The 20,676-nt window shown below is 39.8% G+C and overlaps 1 protein-coding gene across 6 annotated transcripts in view; it reads left to right on the forward strand.

The window, feature by feature from the left end:
* IQCG (IQ motif containing G) overlaps nucleotides 1–20,676 on the forward strand; it is a 53,802-nt gene that overhangs the window by 32,205 nt on the left and 921 nt on the right. For 5 of the 6 annotated variants that reach the window (XM_027536673.1, XM_027536707.1, XM_027536681.1 and 2 more), the window contains 4 exons: nucleotides 5,598–5,759; nucleotides 8,167–8,241; nucleotides 16,435–16,566; nucleotides 17,522–17,623. In XM_027536673.1, coding sequence (XP_027392474.1) covers nucleotides 5,598–5,759; nucleotides 8,167–8,241; nucleotides 16,435–16,566; nucleotides 17,522–17,623 — 471 coding nt within the window. Of the gene's footprint in view, nucleotides 1–5,597; nucleotides 5,760–8,166; nucleotides 8,242–16,434; nucleotides 16,567–17,521; nucleotides 17,624–19,695; nucleotides 19,736–20,676 lie in introns of those variants that run through there. The other variant, XM_027536688.1, reaches the window with a different exon arrangement.

A 20,676-nucleotide genomic window follows, 5' to 3' on the forward strand; every position in this document is an offset into this window, starting at 1 on the left:
GCCTCCAAAATTAATGTGGACAGTGACTGCAGCTACGAAATTAAAAGATGCTTGCTCCTTGGAGGAAAATCTATGACAAACCTAGACAATGTATTAAAAAAAGCAGGGACATTACTTTGCCAACAAAGGTCTGTATAGTCAAAGCTATGGTTTTTCCAGTAGTCATGTATGGATGTGACAGTTGGACCATAAAGAAGGCTGAGCGCTGAAGAATTGATGCTTTTAAACTGTGGTGTTGGAGAACTCTTGAGAGTCCCTTGGACAGCAAGGAGATCAAACCAGTCAATCCTAAAGGAGTCAATCCTGAATATTCATTGGACAGACTGATGCTGAAGCCCAAGCTTTAATACTTTGACTACCTGATGTGACGAGCCGACTCCTTGGGAAAAAGCCCTGTTGCTAAGAAAGATTCAGGGCAAGAGGTGAAAGGGGCGACAGAGGATGAGATGGTTGGATGGCATCACTGACTCAATGGACATGAGTTTGAGCAAACTCGGGAGATAGTGAAGGGCAGAGAAGCCTGGTGTGCTATAGTTCATGGGATCAGAAAGAGTTGGACACGACTTAGCAACGGAATAACAACAACAACCTCTAATGAAACCGTTGAAGACAGTTAAGTCTTTGTAATTCTCAACTTACAAGATTTTTCTAGCCAGAATCAGGACTTTAGTTTCACTTTGCTTCTTCTTAAAGTCAGTATGCTATGCTATGCTAAGTCACTTCAGTCGTGTCCGACTCTGTGCGACCTCATAGATGGCAGCCCACCAGGCTCCCCTATCCCTGGGATTCTCCAGGCAAGAACACTGGAGTGGGCTGCCATTTCCTTCTCCAATGCATGAAAGTGAAAAGTGAAAGTGAAGTTGCTCAGTCATGTCCGACTCTTAGCAACCCCATGGATTGCAGCCTAATAGGCTCCTCCGTCCATGGGATTTTCCAAGCAAGAGTACTGGAGAGGGGTGCCATTGCCTTCTCCGAGAGTCAGTATAGTTCAGTTCAGTTGCTCAGTCATGTCAGACTCTTTGCGACACCATGGACTGCAGCTCACCAGGCCTCCCTGTCCATCACCAACTCCCAGAGTTTACTCAAACTCATGTCCATTGAGTCAGTGAAACCATTAAACCATCTCATCCTCTGTTGTCCCCTTCTTCTCCTGCATTCAATCTTTCCCAGCCTCAGGGTTTTTTCAAATGAGTCAGTTCTTCGCATCAGGTGGCCAAAGTATTGGGAGTGTCACCTTCAGCATCAGTCCTTCCAATGAATATTCAGGACTGATTTCCTTTAGGATGGATCGGTTGGATCTCCTAGCTGTCCAAGGGACTCCCAAGAGTCTTCTCCAACACCACAGTTCAAAAACATCAATTCTTCCACTCTCAGCTTTCTTTATAGTCCAACTCTCACAGCCATACATGACTACTGGAAAAACCATAGCTTTGACTAGATGGACCTTTCTTGGCAAAGTAATGTCTCTACTTTTTAATATGCTGTCTAGGGTGGTCATAGCTTTTCTTCCAAGGAGCAATCATCTTTTAATTTCATAGCTACAGTCACCATCTGCAGTGATTTTGGAGCCCCCCAAAATAAAGTCTGTCACTGTTTCCATTGTTTCCCCATCTATTTACCATGAACTGATGGGACCAGATACCATGATCTTACTTTTCTGAAAGTTGAGTTTTAAGCCAGTTTTTTCACTCTCGTCTTTCACTTTCATCACAAGGCTTTTTAGTTCTTCTTCGCTTTCTGCCTTAAGGGTGGTATTATCTGCATATCTGAGGTTATTGATATTTCTCCTGGAAATCTTGATTCCAGCTTGTGCTTCATCCAGCCCAGTGTTTGTCATGATGTACCCTGCATATAAGTTAAATAAGCAGGGTGACAATATACAGCCTTGACGTACTCCTTTTCCTATTTGGAACCAGTCTGTTGTTCCATGTCCAGTTCTAACTGTTCCTTCCTGACATACGTACAGATTTCTCAGGAGGCAGGTCAGGTGGTCTGGTATTCCCCTCTCTTTCAGAATTTTCCAGTTTGTTGTGATCCACACAGTCAAAGGCTTTGGCATAATCAATAAAGCAGAAATAGATATTTTTCTGAAATTCGCTTGCTTTGTTGATGATCCAATGGATGTTGGCAATTTGATCTCTGGTTCCTCTGCCTTTTCTTAATCCAGCTTGAACATCTGGATGTTGACAGTTCACTTGCTGTTAAAGCCTGGCTTGTAGAATTTTGAGCATTACTTTACTAGCGTGTGAGATGAGTGCAATTGTGCAGTAGTTTGAACATTCTTTGGCATTGCCTCTCTTTGGGATTAGAATGAAAACTGACTTTTCCAGTCCTGTGGCCACTGCTGAGTTTTCCAAATTTGCTGGCATATTGAGTGCAGCACTTTGACAGCATCATCTTTCAGGATTTAAATAGCTCAACTGGAATTCCATCACCTCCACTAGCTTTGTTCGTAGTGAGGCCCACTTGACTTCACATTCCAGGATGCCTGGTTCTAGGTGAGTGATCACACCATCGTGATTATCTGGGTTGTGAAGATCTTTTTTGTACAGTTCTTCTATGTATTCTTGCCACCTCTTCTTCTGCTTCTGTTAGGTCCATACCATTTCTGTCCTTTATTGAGCCCATCCTTGCATGAAATGTTCCCTTGGTATCTCTAATTTTCTTGAAGAGATCTCTAGTCTTTCCCATTCTATTATTTTCCTCTATTTCTTTGTATTGATCACTGAGGAAGGCTTTCTTATCTCGCCTTGCTATTCTTTAGAACTCTGCATTCAAATGGGTATATCTTTGCTTTTCTCTTGTGCCTTTCACCTCTTCTTTTCACAGCTATTTGTAAGGCCTCCTCAGACAGACGTTTTGCCTTTTTGCATTTCTTTTTCTTGGGAATGGTCTTAATCCCTGTCTCGTGCACAATGTCACGAACCTCCATCCATAGTTCTTCAGGTACTCTGTCTTTCAGATCTAATCCCTTGAATCTATTTCTCATTTCCACTGTGTAATCATAAGGGAGTTGATTTAGGTCTAGTGGTTTTTCCCTACTTTCTTCAATTTAAGTCTGAATTTGGCAATAAGGAGTTCATGGTCTGAGCCACAGTCAGCTCCTGGTCTTGTTTTTGCTGACTGTATAGAGCTTCTCCATCTTTAGCTGAAAAGAATATAATCAATCTGATTTCGGTGTTGACCACCTGGTGATGTCCATGTGTAGAGTCTTCTCTTGTGTTGTTGGAAGAAGGTGTTTGCTATGACCAGTGCGTTCTCTTGGCAAAACTTTATTAGATTTTGCCCTACTTCATTCTGTACTCCTAGGCCAAATTTGCCTGTTCTTCCAGGTACTTCTTGACTTCCTGCTTTTGCATTCCAGTCCCTCATAATGAAAAAGACATCTTTTTTGGGTGTTAGTTCTAGAAGATCTTGTTGATCTTCATAGAAGACCGATGAACTTCAGCTTCTTCAGCATTACTGGTCAAGGCATCAACTTGGATTAATGTGATATTGAATGGTTTGCCTTGGAAACGAACAGAGATCGTTCTGTTGTTTTTGAGATTGCATCCAAGTACTGCATTTCGGACTCTTTTTTTTTTTTTTAATATGATGGCTACTCCATTTCTTCTAAGGAATTGTTGCCCACAGTAGTAGATGTAATGGTCATCTGAGTTAAGTTCACCCGTTCCAGTCTTAGTTCGCTGATTCCTAAAATGTCGATGTTTACTCTTGCCATCTTGTGTTTGAACACTTCCAATTTGCCTTGATTCATGGACCTAGCATTCCTGGTTTCCTATGCAATATTGCTCTTTGCAGCACTGGACTTTACTTTCATCACCAGTCACAGCCACAACTGGATATTGTTTTTGCTTTGGCTCCATCCCTTCATTCTTTCTGGAGTTATTTCTCCACTGATCTCCAGTAGCATATTGGGCACCTACCAACCTGGGGAGTTCATCATTCATTATCCTATCTTTTCGCATTTTCGTACTGTTCATGGGGCTCTCAAGGCAAGAATACTGAAGTGGTTTGCCATTCCCTTTTCCAGTAGACTGCATTTTGTCAGAACTCTCCACCATGACCCATCCATCCGGGTGGCCCTTCATGGCATGTCTCATAGTGTCATTGAGTTAGACAAGGCTGTGGTCCATGTGATCAGATTGGTTAGTTTTCTGTGATTGTGGTTTTCAGTCTTTCTGCCCTCTGATGGAGAAGGATAAGAGGCTTATGAAAGCTTCCTGATGGAAGAGACTGACTGAGGCGGAGTCAATATAGTGTTCTAATAATCATCAGAGTTTCAAATTCTTCTAGCTTATGGAAGATATATTTCTATATCTATCTATGTATCTATCTATCTATATTTTCAGTTGTCCAGCACTAAAAATTTAAGGAAAATGAGAATTCCTAGGCTCAGTGGGGAAATAACTCCTTCTTGGAATCCTGTTCTGAAAGTATCTTTCTAGTACTATATATCTTAGTGGCAGCTCCAGCATTGGAAAACAGTATGGAAATCCCTCAAAAAATTAAGAACTACCATATGATTCTGCTATTCTACTTCTGGGTATTTATCCAAAGAACATGAAGACACTAATTCAGAAAGGTGTATGTAGCCCTGTGTTCATTGCAGCATTGTTCAGAACAGCCACAATAAGGAAACAACCTATATTCACATTGACAGATAAATGGATAAAGAAGGTGTGGTACATGTTTACAACAGTGTATAGACAATGGATACTTCCTAGCCATACAAAGATGGAATCTTGCTATTTTTGACAATATGGATGGACATTGAGATTATCATGCAAAGTGAAATAAGTCAGACAAAGAAAGATAAATACTGTATAATTTCACTCATATGTGGAATCTAAAACAAGCAAACAAAAATAGATGAACAAACCAAACCAAAACAAACATGTAGAACAGAGTAGTCGGTCCCAGAAGGGGAAAGGGTTGGGGGTAAGAAACGGGTAAAGCAGGGGTGTCAACTATATGGTGACAGATGGAAACTAAATTTTCGGTGTTGAGCACATTGTAATGTATACAGAAGTTGAAATATCAATATAATGTTGCACACATGAAGCTGATGTAATTTTATAAACCAATGTTAATGCAATTAAAAAAAGAAGAGAAGTTGCCAAGCACTTTGTAACCTGGGAAGAATTTTCAAACACATTGTCAATTAATCCTTATAATTACTTGCTAAGATATTTCAGGCAGGGTGGATATTAATGTTTCTATTGTAAAGAAGGTGAGACTTGGAGAGTTTAACTGATGTGTCCTAATTCACACAATTGGCGGGGCTTGGGTGGGAAGTTAGGTCTTTTGATCATTTAGTCCAGTGCTCTTTCCACTAAAATGAAATAGTAATGGGAAATCTGTGTGGATACAGGATACCCAAATAATGTGCCTAGGGAAGAATCCCACAGTCTTAGAACTGCTTTTCATTTTCATTTATACTATCCATGATTATTGGGTAAATTTCTCCTAGTGTGATAGCAGAAAAACAGATCCAGTTCCCTGTTGATATGTAAGTACAAAAGCTTAAGCTGCTGACTGAGCTGAATGGAGGTAGAATGCATTTTAATTTAGAAATCTGGTCTTAACCTCTACAGAATCGGAATGAATATATTGCTCACCTCAAGGACCAGTTGCAAGAGATGAAGGCAAAAACCAATATGGAGAATCGCTATATGAAGAGAAACACAGAACTGCAGATTTCCCAGACCCAGAAAAAATGTAGCAAAACAGAAGAGCTCTTGCTGGAAGAGATTGAGGTGATCACTGTTAATTAGGAATGAATCTAATGACTGGCTTTCAAACTGTCACTCCCGATATTTCAGCCGACAAAGGAGGTGCGAGAGGGAGACTTCTCTGATCTTTGTTCTCTCTCTCCAGCAACCCTAACATTTGAGGTTAAAGACAAAAAAAGGATGAAGACTTGCTTTTTTACAAGCAGAGATTCTGATGGGGTATAGCTTACATCTCCTAATTTTTTGTAAGGACTTTGAAATTGGTTGTACTTTCTTCTCTTGGTCACTTTATCCTTAGTTTATGAAGCCGCCTGCCATTTCTTCTGGTAATTACAGGGAGAGGGCAAAACAAGATACTCAGTAACTGTAGGTTTTTGCTGCTACTTTTCTTACCCAACCAATATTTTTCATCCTGCCATTCAGTTCAGTTCACTTCAGTTCAGTCACTCAGTCATGTCTGACTCTTTGCGACCCCATGAATCACAGCACGCCAGGCCTCCCTGTCCATCACCAACTCCCGGAGTTCACTGAGACTCACGTCCATCGAGTCAGTGATGCCATCCAGCCATCTCATCCTCTGTCGTCCCCTTCTCCTCCTGCCCCCAATCCCTCCCAGCATCAGAGTCTTTTCCAATGAGTCAACTCTTCGCATGAGGTGGCCAAAGTACTGGAGTTTCAGCTTTAGCATCATTCCTTCCAAAGAAATCCCAGGGCTGATCTCCTTCAGAATGGACTGCTTGGATCTTCTTGCAGTCCAAGGGACTCTCAAGAGTCCTCCAACACCACAGTTCAAAAACATCAATTCTTCGGCACTCAGCTTTCTTCACAGTCCAACTCTCACATCCATACATGACCACTGGAAAAACCATAGCCTTGACTAGACGGACCTTTGTTGGCAAAGTAATGTCTCTGCTTTTCAATATGCTATCCAGGTTGGTCATAACTTTCCTTCCCAGGAGTAAGCGTCTTTTAATTTCATGGCTGCAGTCACTATCTGCAGTGATTTTAGAGCCCAAAAAAATAAGGTCTGACACTGTTTCCACTGTTTCCCCATCTATTTCCCATGAAGTGATGGGACCGGATGCCATGATCTTCGTTTTCTGAATGTTGAGCTTTAAGCCAGCTTTTTCACTCTCCACTTTCACTTTCATCAAGAGGCTTTTGAGTTCCTCTTCACTTTCTGCCATAAGGGTGGTGTCATCTGCATATCTGAGGTTATTGATATCTCTCCCGGCAATCTTGATTCCAGCTTGTGCTTCTTCCAGCCCAGCCTTTCTCATGACGTACTCTGCCTATAAGTTAAATCAGCAGGGTGACAATATACAGCCTTGATGTACTCCTTTTCCTCTTTGGAACCAGTCTGTTGTTCCATGTCCAGTTCTAACTGTTGCTTCCTGACCTGCATACAGGTTTCTTAAGAGGCAGGTCAGGTGGTCTAGTAGTCCCATCTTTTGAAGAATTTTCCACAAATCCCGCCATTAAGAAATACAAAATTTAGAAAGCTGAACTCCATGCACACCTAAATTTATATTAATAGAAATGAAAAGTCACAGTGAAAAGTATCAGTAGAAAAAAATAAGGGTAGACCCTCATTTTAGAGGAAAAAGGCTATTTTCCCCCCTGCATGGAACTCATTCAGTTCATTCAGAGCAGTGTTTAAGAAATTTTGCCCTTAAGTCATAGAAATAATCTACTTCAAATAACATATATTTACATTAAGAAAACTCAAAACTTATTTCCAGATTTCTTTAAATCATACCCTCTCTTAGAGACATTTAATTTAATTAAATTTTTAAAATCTCTTTATATACTCAGTACCAAACTTGTCATATTGTACTAAGAACTACAAATTTTCATTTCCACATTACAGATAAATAGTAACATGTTGTATACTTCCTGGAAACTTTTTCTAAAAATAATCATTTGGGGAGGAGGCTAAATGGCTAAAAGAACAAGATGCTGGCGAGAAGGAGCAAACATTAGTCAAGCATGTCATCTGCATGCAGTAGGGGGACTCCGTTCTTTGAGTCCCTGCTTATCGGAAAGCTTATTTCCCAAGTGTGGCTTAAGACTGTGACAGCAAACACTTTTTTGCACTCTGGAATGTCCTTTTGTAGGCCTGAGAACCTTGTGCCCTTGAAGCACTGTTTCTCTCTTTAAATGGACAGCACTTTCCAGGCAACAGGATTATGGCCCTCTTGCTCTGGGCTGTTGCCTGTGCCTAACACAGTGCCCGACATGACTCAGATGTGTTGTGAACATGAACTGAATTCAGGGAAATGGCACTGCTGCTCTGGAGGAATACCGTGGAGTTCTTAGGATCCCAGCTGGTAGAGAAAACTTGTCCTGCTGTTACAGCTACACCCTTAATCTTGAGAACTCACTTGCAGCCCTGTTGGGAAGAATTCTGATGTTGGTTTGTTATTCACAGAAGCTACGGCTGAAAACTGAAGAAGAGAACCGGATTCATGCCGAGATCGAACTGTTCCTTAGAAAGGAGCAGCAGGTGGGTCCCCAAACCTTTCTTATCCTCTGAAGTGTTTGTTTCCCACTTATAAAATGCCAAGGACAGCAAAACAATTTTTTTTAAGGAAAGAAAAATCGACCCTAATCGTACCAGCCTAATAAAAGAGCTATATAGCCCATGTTTTCTGTATAAGTTATCCATCTGGATAAATGTTTTATAAAGCTGTAATTTGGGTACAGGTAAAATTTTGTCATTTAGTATTATAAAAGGCACTATTTTCTTGTTCTTATATTGCCTCATAGTCATAATTTTAAATTTCCTGATTTTTTTAAAATTATAAAAGTAACATTCTTAGTTGTGTGAAGATTTTTTAAAAATTGCCAGTTGTTTTTTCACCCATTTTTTTCATTTTATCATAGTCTCCTTGTAAAATAATTTTAAATGGTTTTATAATGTTCCACAGAGTAGTTATTCTATAATTTGTTACTCTTTGTTCTGGATATTTAGGTTATTTCCAAAGTTCCGTTACTGTAAATAATGCAGTAATGAAAGGTTGGCCCAAATGACTGTTTTCTTCACCGCAATTATTTGCTAAAAGTAAATCTCAAGCATGAGATTATTATTTGAGAGACTGGTATTTTGTGACTTTTGATAAATATTGCTAGTAGTCTCTGTTTTACACTGACATCAGCAAGGGATACAGGTACTAATTTGAAGGTATCCTCAATGGAACTAACTGCTTTAGATATTTTTTTTAAGTCTGCTAGTTTAATGAGTTGTTTTATTTTGCCTTTTTTTTTTTTTTTGCTTACTAATGGAATTGACCATTTTTTCCACATATTTATTTACTCACTTTATTTCTTATTGTGTGAATTATGAAATTATTCATATAATTATATAAATTATGTGACTGAAATGGTTTGAATTAGTATTTCCAATACTAGTAACAAAACAAGCTGGATGGAAAGAACCTTTCAAAATATCTCTGTTGGCTGAATAAGGAAAAAAATTTCCAACTTACTCATGATATAGCCTACCTTTGAGAAAGCTGATGAAGTTTTAGTAAATAATTCCAAATTTGTGGTTAAAGAAGATGATTTCTAGATGCTGTCTCACAGGGCTTTACTGAAAAACATCACTAGGCTATTAGAACCTGCACCCCTGCAATTTCAGGATTATGAGTCATGTTACCTACCTCAAATGTGAGATATAGAGCAAGTATTTGATAACAGTCAGATGAGTTGGTGGATAAATGGATGTTGGATGGATAAAGTTAATGTTACCCAGATCTTCAGCCCAATAACATAAGCAATACATAGATACTTTTTAATGAAAAATTTGAAACAGTACAGAAATATATAGATTTTTTAAAGTGAAAGCTCTCTTAATTACTCCCATTTTCAAGTATTTCTTCCATATCTTTTTCTTTTCATGTATGTTCTTGTGTATATACCTAAATGCTTACTTGTTTTTAGTATTTATTTATTTATATTTGTTTTGACATAAATTGGATATGTATATATTTTATATATATATAGTATATATATATCATAGTATATATTTTTTACAGACCCAGTTTTTTAAAAAATTTTCATTGTCTTTAATTTTTTCTAAAGCAGTATACTTGGTGTATAATATGCCAAAGAGGGGATATACCAAGGTTTAGGTAACCATCTTTCTCTCAGTGGACATGCCTTTAAGTGCAGGCTATATGGAAAGGCTATTCATTTTTGTAGATTCCTTATATCCCCTCATATTAGTTTTTAATGGTTTTCGAGTTGGTTCATTTGGATTTTCTAGGTAGAAAATCTTGCTGTTGTCCAGTTGCTAAGTCGTACCTGACTCTGCAACCCCCTGGACTGCAGCACGCCAGAGTTTCTTTCCTGCCCTTCACCATCTCCCTGAGTTTGCTCAAACTCATATCCTTTGAGTCAATGATGCCATCCAACCATCTCATCCTCTGTCACCCGCTTCTCCTATTGACGGTAAATAATAGCAGTTTCCTATTTCCCCTCTCATTATTTATACATCTGTTTCCATTTTGTGGCTTATTGTATACATAGAATGGCAAGTGTAATGTTTAGTAGTATTACTAAAGTAATGCTGTGGCACTGTTTCTCTACTGTTGGTTTTAATGGTGTTTCAGTCAGTATTACACATGAATTCATTCATGGTCATGACGAGTTTCTCATGTGAAAGTTAGGGTTCCTTGGGAGAAAGTAGGACCCTCCAACTTGGAATGGGAATTCCTGGTATGTAATTTACATTCTTGAAACCCCACGTCTCCGTAAGCCTGTCTTGCTGGTGGAAGTCGCCTGCCCTCCTATGTCTGAGGAGATTAGTCTTATTTTCCCTGAAAGCCCTGTGATAATAACTGCATCTGAGGCAGATGCTTTGAAAAGGGATGCTAGCTCTCAAGACCTAGTGCAATCACCCCTTTTGTCCGTGGTTCCATCACTAGAGTCAAATCTCAGAGGGTTCCAGGCTTGTATATAACTCGGATGACTATAACTTAGAAGGACATAACTTACATTCTAAAAGAATTACAAGACTTTACTGATATATATTGGCATAAGCCCTGGAGACAGGTATGAGAATGGATTCTAAGGTTGTTGGGCCAAGGAAGGTAGAATAGAACACTGGATTAGGTCAAGTTCATTGATGTGGACCTGTTTACTAGAGAGTCTGGATTTAATGTGTTAGCTTGTGCAGCTGGAGGTGACTCTTAACAGTTTGCTTGATTGGTTAGCTAAAACCTGGACTCATTTAATGAAGTGGAGATGTCAGTGCTTCTTTGCTATAATGGAGGAGAGAATTCAAAAGACTTAGGGAGATAGGAATACAATGTGAATTTATCATGTGTGGTCTAACACCGACTCAAACACCCACCTCTAACAAGTTTCTGTGAGACACTCCTTCCTAGAAGACAGTTCTTTACTAATGCATCCAGTTCAGTTCAGTTCAGTCACTCAGTCGTGTCTGACTCTCTGTGACCCATGAACTGCAGCATGCCAGGCCTCCCTATCCATCACCAATCCTGGAGTTTACCCAAACTCATTTCCATTGAGTCAGTGATGACATCCAACCATCTCATCCTCTGTCATCCCCTTCTCCTCCTGCCTTCAATCTTTCCCGGCATCAAGGTCTGTTCAAATAAGTCAGCTCTTCGCATCAGGTGGCCAAAGTACTGGAGTTTCAGCTTCACATCAGTCCTTCCTATGAACACCTAGGACTGATCTCCTTTAGGATGGACTGGTTGAATATCCTTGCAGTCCAAGGGACTCTCAAGAGTCTTCTCCACACCACACTTTAAAAGCATCAATTCTTCTGCACTCAGCTTTCTTTATAGTCCAACTCTCACATCCATACATGACTATTGGAAAAACCATAGCCTTGACTAGATGGACCTTTGTTGACAAAGTAATGTCTTTGCTTTCTAATATGCTGTCTAGGTTGGTCATAAAATTTCTTCCAAGGAGTAAGCGTCTTTTAATTTCATGGCTGCAGTCACCATCTGCCATGATTTTGGAGCCCCCCAAAATAAAGTCTGCCACTGTTTCCCCATCTATTTTCCATGAAGTGATGGGACTGGATGTCATGATCTTAGTTTTCTAAATGTTGAGCTTTAAGCTAACTTTTTACTCTCCTCTTTCACTTTCATCAAGAGGCTTTTTAGTTCTTCTTCTCTTTATGCCAAAAGGGTGGTGTCATCTGCGTATCTGAGGTTATTGATATTTCTTCTGGCAATCTTGATTCCAGCTTGTGCTTCATCCAGCCCAATGTTTCTCATGATGTACTCTGCATATAAGTTAAATAAGCAGGGTGACAATATACAGCCTTGATGTACTCCTTTTCCTATTTGGAACCAGTCTGTTGTTCCATGTCCAGTTCTAACTGTTGCTTCCTGACCTGCATACAGGTTTCTCAAGAGGCAGATCAGGTGGTCTGGTATTCCCATCTCTCAGAACTTTCCAGTTTGTTGTGATCCGCACAGTCAAAAGCTTTGGCATAGTCAATAAAGCAGAAATAGATATTTTTCTGGAACTCTCTTGCTTTTTCAATGATCCAGCGGATGTTGGCCATTTGATCTCTGGTTCCTCTGCCTTTTCTAAAACCAGATTGAACATCTGGAAGTTGATGGTTCACGTATTGCTGAAGCCTGACTTGGAGAGTTTTGAGCATTACTTTATTAGCGTGTGAGATGAATGTAATTGTGTGGTAGTTTGAGCATTCTTTGGCATTGCCTTTCTTTGGAATTGGAATGAAAACTGACCTTTTCCAGTCCTGTGGCCACTGCTGAGTCTTTCAAATTTGCTGGCATATTGAGTGCAGCACTTTCACGGCATCATCTTTCAGGATTTGAAATAGCTCAACTGGAATTCCATCACCTCCGCTAGCTTTGTTCATAGTGATGCTTCCTAAGGCTTTGACTTGACTTTGCATTCCAGGATGCCTGGTTCTAGGTGAGTGATCACACCATCGTAATTATCTGGGTTGTGAAGATCTTTTTGTACAGTTCTTCTGTGTATTCTTGCCACCCTTCTTAATATCTTCTGCTTCTGTTAGGTCCATACCATTTCTGTCCTTTATTGAGCCCATCTTTGCATGAAATGTTCCCTTGGTATCTCTGATTTTCTTGAAGAGATCTCTAGTCTTTCCCATTCTGTTGTTTTCCTCTTTCTTTGCACTGATCACTGAGGAAGGCTTTCTTATCTCGCCTTGCTATTCTTTAGAACTCTGCATTCAAATGGGTATATTTTTCCTTTTCTCCTTTGCTTTCTGCTTCTCTTGTTTTCAAGGTATTTGTAAGGCCTCCTTAGACAGCCATTTTGCCTTTTTGCATTTCTTTTTCTTGGGGATGGTCTTGATCCCTGTCTCCTGTACAATGTCACGAACCTCATTCCATAGTTCATCAGGCACTCTATCTATCAGATCTAGGCCCTTAAATCTATTTCTCACTTCCACTGTATAATCGTAAGGGGTTTGATTTAGGTCATACCTGAATGGTCTAGTGGTTTTCCCTACTTTATTCAATTTAAGTCTGAATTTGACAATAAGAAGTTCATGATCTGAGCCACAGTCAGCTCCCTGTCTTGTTTTTGCTGACTGTATAGAGCTTCTCCATGTTTGGCTGCAAAGAATATAATCATTCTGATTTCGGTGTTGACCATCTGGTGATGTCCGTATGTAGTCTTCTCTTGTGTTGTTGGAAGAGGGTGTTTGCTATGACCAGTGAGTTCTCTTGGCAAAACTCTATTAGCCTTTGCCCTGCTTCATTCTGTACTCCAAGGCCAAATTTGCCTGTTACTCCAGGTGTTTCTTGACTTCCTACTTTTGCATTCCAGTCCTCTATAATGAAAAGGACATCTTTTTTGGGTGTTAGTTCTAAAAGGTCTTGTAGGTCTTCATAGAACTGTTCAACTTCAGCTTCTTAGTTAGGGGAATACCTGCATCCTTGAAAAGCCCTGTGCTTGCTTTCTTATGTAGGCCAGGTAAGACCACAGGTGATGCCAGTCCTGATTTCAGTGGAGTTGGTAGGATCATGGAGTGCCAGAGGACATGTGGCTGCACTTAACTACAGGGAGGTACTGGGATAAAGCAGTACTTGAGCTATACAGCAGAGAAAAAGTCCAAATCTAGTAGCCAAAAACTTGATTTGAATCACCACAATGAAGAGTCGTGGCCTCTCACCCAGGTTCCAAACCAAGTAAATTCACAGACCCAGAGCCCCTTGATTGAGGGCAGCAGGTCCCCCTGAAGGTGAACTCACTAGCAACTGTTCACTTGTACAAGTAATGCAATTGAATCTTCCTCTAAGCCTTACCCAAGGGACCTACTTGTTAGAGTGACTATGCACTGGAAAAAAGAAAATACCCAGACCTTTTGAGGTTACTGAACATTGGCTCTGAATTGATGCTAATTCCTGGGGATTCAAGACAACACTGTGGACCCTTCTCAAAATGGGTGATTATGATGGTCAGGTCATAGATGGAGACTTAAGTCCGATTACTCTGGGCTCACTTTTCTATGGATCTACCCTATGGTTATTTTCCCCAGTTACTGAACATATGGTTGGAGTAAGACATACTTGGTAACAGAATTTTCACCTTGGCTCCTGATTCATGGAGTGAGGGCCATTATGATAGGAAGGGCCTAAGAGAAGCCATCCCTACCAAGATAGTGAACATAAGCAGTACTGTAGTCTCAGTGTAACTGCTGAAATTAATGCCAACATCAAAGACTTCGAAGTGGAGGTAGTGACATTGATCACATTCCCATTCAAGTCAGCTGTTTGGCCTGTGCCATTGAATGATCTTGGAGAGTGACTGTGGACTAATGTAAATATAATCGAATGGTGACTCCAACTGCAGATACTGTTCCAGATGTCATATCTTTACTGGAGAAAATCTTGAACAGCAGCTATTAACTTGACTAAACTCCCTGTCTCCAAACTCATTTCGAAAAAACTGCAGAAACAGTTTACTTTTACCTGGCTGGGCCAGCAGTACACACTCACAGTTGCATCAGGGCTGTGTCTGCTCTCTCTGCCACATTACGGTCGCAGAGATCATTGCCTGCTTTGACTTTCCACGAGACCCCTAGTAGCTTACTGCATTATGCCGATTCTATCTGATGAATAGAAGCAAGGATTTTAGATGACTGAGTGAGACACATGAATTAGAAGGTGGGAGACAAACTAGTTTTGATAATAATTCTGTATCATTATCATTCAGTTAGGGGACAGAAACCACATTGGTAATTTGAGCAGGGAACATATTAAGAAAAGAATCATTAACTGCTAATAAGGGATTGGCTAAAAAGGAAGGATACAAGAGAACTCTAGGGCTGGAGGACAGTATCCAAGGGAGGAATAAATATTTGCTTTGTTGCCTGGGTCAGAGCTGGTTTACAGCTAGTGGGGTAAAGCTGGCAAGCAGGGAACTGTAGACTGTGTTTGGCAAGCAAGACTCTGTCTGTTGTGTTAGTAAAAGTTGGTGAACAAGTGCCCTTGAGTATGCCACGTCCATGACACCATCAGCTGTGCCCAGAAACAAAGGAGGAAGCACATGGGAACCAAGGAGAGAAGCTCCTCCGTCATGTCCCTCTAGCACCCTCTACTGACAAAGCTGAATATTGTGCCCGTTTGCAGAAAGAAGTGTTCGCTGCAATCATCCAGTCTTACAAAGCTGGTCAGTGAAGGATGATTTGGAATTGAGAGGCAATAAATTGATAACTGACACAAATGGGGATTTTATGACATTTAGGCTGTAGGTTTATGGTAGGTAAGCCTTATCAAGTTAATAAAGTTTCCTTTTAGTCAAATCTTGCTAAGTTTTTTTTTTCTTCTTAATCAGGAATGAAGATTGAGTTTTATGAGATGGATTTTTTTTTAAATCCATTGAGAAGATATGATTTCTTTTAATGTGTTAATAAGTTAAAATATATTAGTAGACTTGTTGATGTTGAATCATCTTTAAATTTGGGGGATAAATCTACTCTGTTCATAATTTATGATTCTTTTACTAGACTGTTAGAATTATAGATTTTTATTTTGTATTTATGTATTCCATAAATGAGATTATTCTATAGATTCATTTTTGGTGCTTCTTTGTTGCACTGTGATCAGTGATGCTAGCTAGCTTAATAGAAACAGAACAAAATAGATTATTACCTGTTCCTTGAAACTGGTAAAATTCAGTCATAAATAGTCTGGTTGGGTAAAGGAGAGATGTTTGGCTCCCTTTTCTGTTTTTTAAATGATTATTGATGTCATTGCTTAAAAAAACTTTTTGAGTCATTTTTGGTAACTTACGTCTTCCTGGAAATAATCCATTTCATCAAAATATTCATTTTGAATTTATTAGTACAAAGATAACGCACTGTAGTCTCTTACAATTTAAATTTGCTTTTATTTCTGAACTTATCTTTTCCATCCTTTATTTTTAAAAGTTTGTGTCTTCTGTGTTTCTTGCTAAGACTTGTCAAAGGTTTGACCACATTTTAATGTTTTTTTCTTTTCCAAATAGAAGCTTTAGCATCCCTGAAGTTTCCCTCCCACCCCATTCCCAATCAATAAACCACCAATCCCCCCCCAAAGTAACCATTATTCTGACTTCTTTCCCTATAGAACAGTCATGCTTGTTCTTGAACCTCATATACATGATTTCATACAGTCTATACTGTTTCATGTCTGGCCACATTTTAATGTTTGTTTTTTTTTCTTCCAAATAGAAGCTTGAGGAGAAGCTAGAGTTCTGGATGGAGAAATTTGATAAGGACACAGAAATGAAACAGAATGAACTAAATGCCCTCAAATCTGCTAAGGCCAGTGACTTAGCACACCTTCAAGAACTTGCAAAGACGGTAAGGAAGGGGGAGTCTCAATAGCGTTAAGGCAGAGCTCGCAGAAGTGGGTGGGAGCTGAGCTGCGTAGCTGGGGTACAATTTTTGGTCATGAAGTGGAGGTGTGCCTGTCAACCACTGGGATTCTTTTCCGATGATGATGATGTCCTCATTGATGGGACAATAACAGCAGCAGCCAACACTTGAAAGGGTTTAATCTGGCCTGGGCACTTTTCTAGTATTTTACTTTTTTTTTTTCAGTCGTTCAAGTTGTGCCCAACTCTTTGTGACCCCATGGACTATACAGAATACTGGAGTGGGTAACCTTTCCCTTCTCCAGGGGATCTTCCCAACCCAGGGATCAAACCCAGATTTACATACATAACTTATTTTAACGCTATCCAAAACCCCTTGAGCTAGATACTATTTTAATTTCTACTTTAAGATCTCTGAAGATAATTTATAAATGATTTATAAAAACCTTCTGATTATGGTTTCATCATTGAATAAGTATAGAACTTCTCAAATTTCTTTTAAAGGATGGTTATTTGTAGGTGTGCCTTCTATTAGTTTTTTATTACATTATTTTGATGTCATTAGCCACATATCAAAGTTAGTATTTCATTTTTATTAGCAAACTTTAAAGCAAATTTATTCAAGCTGAAAAAATTTGGGGGACAATTATAAAGCTAATGTGAATACTGACAATATAGGAATAAAGTAAATCTCTTCTTTTTTGGAGGGCTTAATTTGGTATGGTTCATTTTAAAGTTTTTAATTAAAAATGTAGGGCTGGGGAGTTCTCTGGTGGCCTAGTAGTTAGAATTCTGGGCTTTCACTGCCTTGGCCCTGGGTTCAATCCCTGGTGGGAGAACTGAGATCCTGCAAGCCATGTGGCATGAACAAAAGAAGAGGGTCTGGGTGGGCCACAGCTTGGCTGGGTCCTGTAACACATGATTAATGTCTACTTTTGCAGATAAGGGAATATGAACAAGTCATCATTGAAGATCGTATAGAAAAGGAGAAGACCCGGAAGAAGAGAGAACAGGATGACTTGGAATTGAGGAGCATCATAAAGGTACAAAACCATACTTTGCATCTTGGGGCCTTTTCAATTCTGTAACTGGCCGAACACTGAGGAATGCAAAGCACCTCTCGTTTATTATCAAACACAGAGCAGGAGATCTGTGAGGAAGCATGACCTAATCATTGGAATTTGCCATAGTCTGTGGTGCAGGGATACAGTTAGGAGGACATGCCCCCCCAGTTTTTAATCTTGGACCGAAGAGGTGGTTAACAGTGGAAGCAGAGCCTAGACCTTGTGCCCAGAGGTCAAACTTATGAATACTATTTCTAATCAACAGAGCTCTTAAAAGAATTTTTTAATATCCCACTGCTTCTTAAGATCCTATTTATATTAGCAAGACTATCTGCTAGGTTTTGATAAGAGCTTTTCTCAAAAAAGGTGAAAGGGTAAGTAGTAGTTCAGAAACAAAAATTTTATATGAACTTGTATTTATTAGTGATGATGAAACTGACAAGGCAGATTGTGGGAAATATTTTCAAGCAAATATAACATCAGCTGCACTGAAACTGTACTGTTGAGGATTGCCCCTCTCTCTGAAAGAGCATCTGTTGAGGCCCTGTGGTATGCAAGCTGTGGCTTGGGATGTGTATAAGGGGGTAAACTAAGGAAGTAAGCTTTAAAGTGTAATACATTCAGGACCAGGTATTTAAACCCAAACTTGAGCTTTCCATTAGGAGAGAGTCCGATGTATAGTTAGCAAGTGTTTATTGAGCTTCTATAGTGTTTTCTATTTGTTGAATTTCCTCAATTTAGAGCAAAACTGTAAGAAGTAGCTGAAGACCATTTTTGTTTTCATTAGTGGATTTGCTCTGTCTTTGGAGTTTAGTCTGATTTTAAAGCAGCCCAGACTGTATTCAGAACAGTTGTATATAATGACCAAGATATTCAAGGGAGCTAACTAAATCCTTTTTGAAGGTGAGTTTTGATCCTTAAACTTCTATTTATGCTTTATTGACTATGCCAAAGCCTTTGACTCTGTGGATCACAATAAACTGTGGAAAATTCTTAAAGAGATGAGAATACCAGATCATCTGACCTGCCTCTTTAGAAATCTGTATGCAGATGGTGAACAAACACATGAAAAGATGCTCAACATCACTCATTATCAGAGAAATGCAAATCAAAACCACTATGAGGTACCATTTCACACCAGTCAGAATGGCTGCGATCCAAAAGTCTACAAGTAATAAATGCTGGAGAGGATGTGGAGAAAAGGGAACCCTCTTACACTGTTGGTGGGAATGCAAACTAGTACAGCCACTATGGAGAACAGTGTGGAGATTCCTTAAAAAACTGGAAATAGAACTGCCTTATGATCCAGCAATCCCACTGCTGGCATACACACTGAGGAAACCAGAAGGGAAAGAGACACGTGTACCCCAATGTTCATCGCAGCACTGTTTATAATAGCCAGGACATGGAAGCAACCTAGATGTCCATCAGCAGATGAATGGATAAGAAAGCAGTGGTACATATACACAATGGAGTATTACTCAGCCATTAAAAAGAATACATTTGAATCAGTTCTAATGAGGTGGATGAAACTGGAGCCTATTATACAGAGTGAGGTAAGCCAGAAGGAAAAACATAAATACAGTATACTAACGCATATATATGGAATTTAGAAAGATGGTAACAATAACCCTGTGTACGAGACAACAAAAGAGACGCTGATGTATAGAACAGTCTTATGGACTCTGTGGGAGAGGGAGAGGGTGGGAAGATTTGGGAGAATGACTTTGAAACATGTAAAATATCATGTAAGAAACGAGTTGCCAGTCCAGGTTCGATACACGATACTGGATGCTTGGGGCTAGTGCACTGGGACGACCCAGAGGGATGGTATGGGGAGGGAGGAGGGAGGAGGGTTCAGGATGGGGAACACATGTATACCTGTGGCAGATTCATTTTGATATTTGGCAAAACTAATACAATTATGTAAAGTTTAAAAATAAAATTTAAAAAAAATAGAAACATAAAAAGTGATTGCATCTTGAAAAAGAGAAGCAGTTGTCCCAAAGCAAATGTTTTTCAATAAAAAGATATTTTTTATCTCTTTCTAGAAATCTGTATGCGAGTCAGGAAGCAACGGTTAGAACTGGACATGGAACAGACTGGTTCCAAATAGGAAAAGGAGTACGTCAAGGCTGTATATTGTCACCCTGCTTATTTAACTTTTATGCAGAGTACATCATGAGAAACACTGGGGTGGAAGAAGCACAAGCTGGAATCAAGATTGCCAGAAGTATCAATAACTTCAGATATGCAGATGACACCATCCTTATGGCAGAAAGTGAAGAACTAAAGAGTCTCTTGATGAAAGTGAAATAGGAGAGTGAAAAAGTTGGCTTAAAGCTCAACATTCAGAAAACTAAGATCATGGCATCTGGTCCCATCACTTCATGGCAAATAGATGGGGAAACAGTGGAAACAGTGGCTGACTTTATTTTTCTGGGCTCCAAAAATCACTGCAGATGGTGACTGCAGCCATGAAATTAAAAGATGCTTACTCCTTGGAAGGAAAGTTATGACCAACCTAGATAGCATATTCAAAAGCAGAGACATCACTTTGCCAACCAAGGCCTGTCTAGTCAAGGCTATGGTTTTTCCAGTGGTCATGTATGGATGTAGGAGTTGGACTATAAAGAAAGCTGCGTGCTGAAGAATTGATGCTTTTGAACTGTGGTGTTGAGAAGACTCTTGAGAGTCCCTTGGACTGCAAGGAGATCCAACCAGTCCATCCTAAGGGAGACCAGTCCTGGGTGTTCATTGGAAGGACTGATGTTGGAGCTGAAACTCCAATACTTTGGCCACCTGATGTGAAGAGCTGACTCATTTGAAAAGACCCTGATGCTGGGAAAGATTGATGGCAGAGGGGATGGCAGAGGATGAGATGGTTGGATGGCATCACCGACTCGGTGGTCATGGGTTTGGGTGGACTCCGGGAGTTGGTGATGGATAGGGAGGCCTGGTGTGCTGCAGTTCATGGGATGGTAGAGTCGGACACGACTGAGCGACTGAACTGAACTGAATCAATCATTAGA

The sequence above is a fragment of the Bos indicus x Bos taurus genome, chromosome 1 (assembly GCF_003369695.1).
Source record: "Bos indicus x Bos taurus breed Angus x Brahman F1 hybrid chromosome 1, Bos_hybrid_MaternalHap_v2.0, whole genome shotgun sequence".
Classification (NCBI taxonomy): domain Eukaryota; kingdom Metazoa; phylum Chordata; class Mammalia; order Artiodactyla; family Bovidae; genus Bos; species Bos indicus x Bos taurus.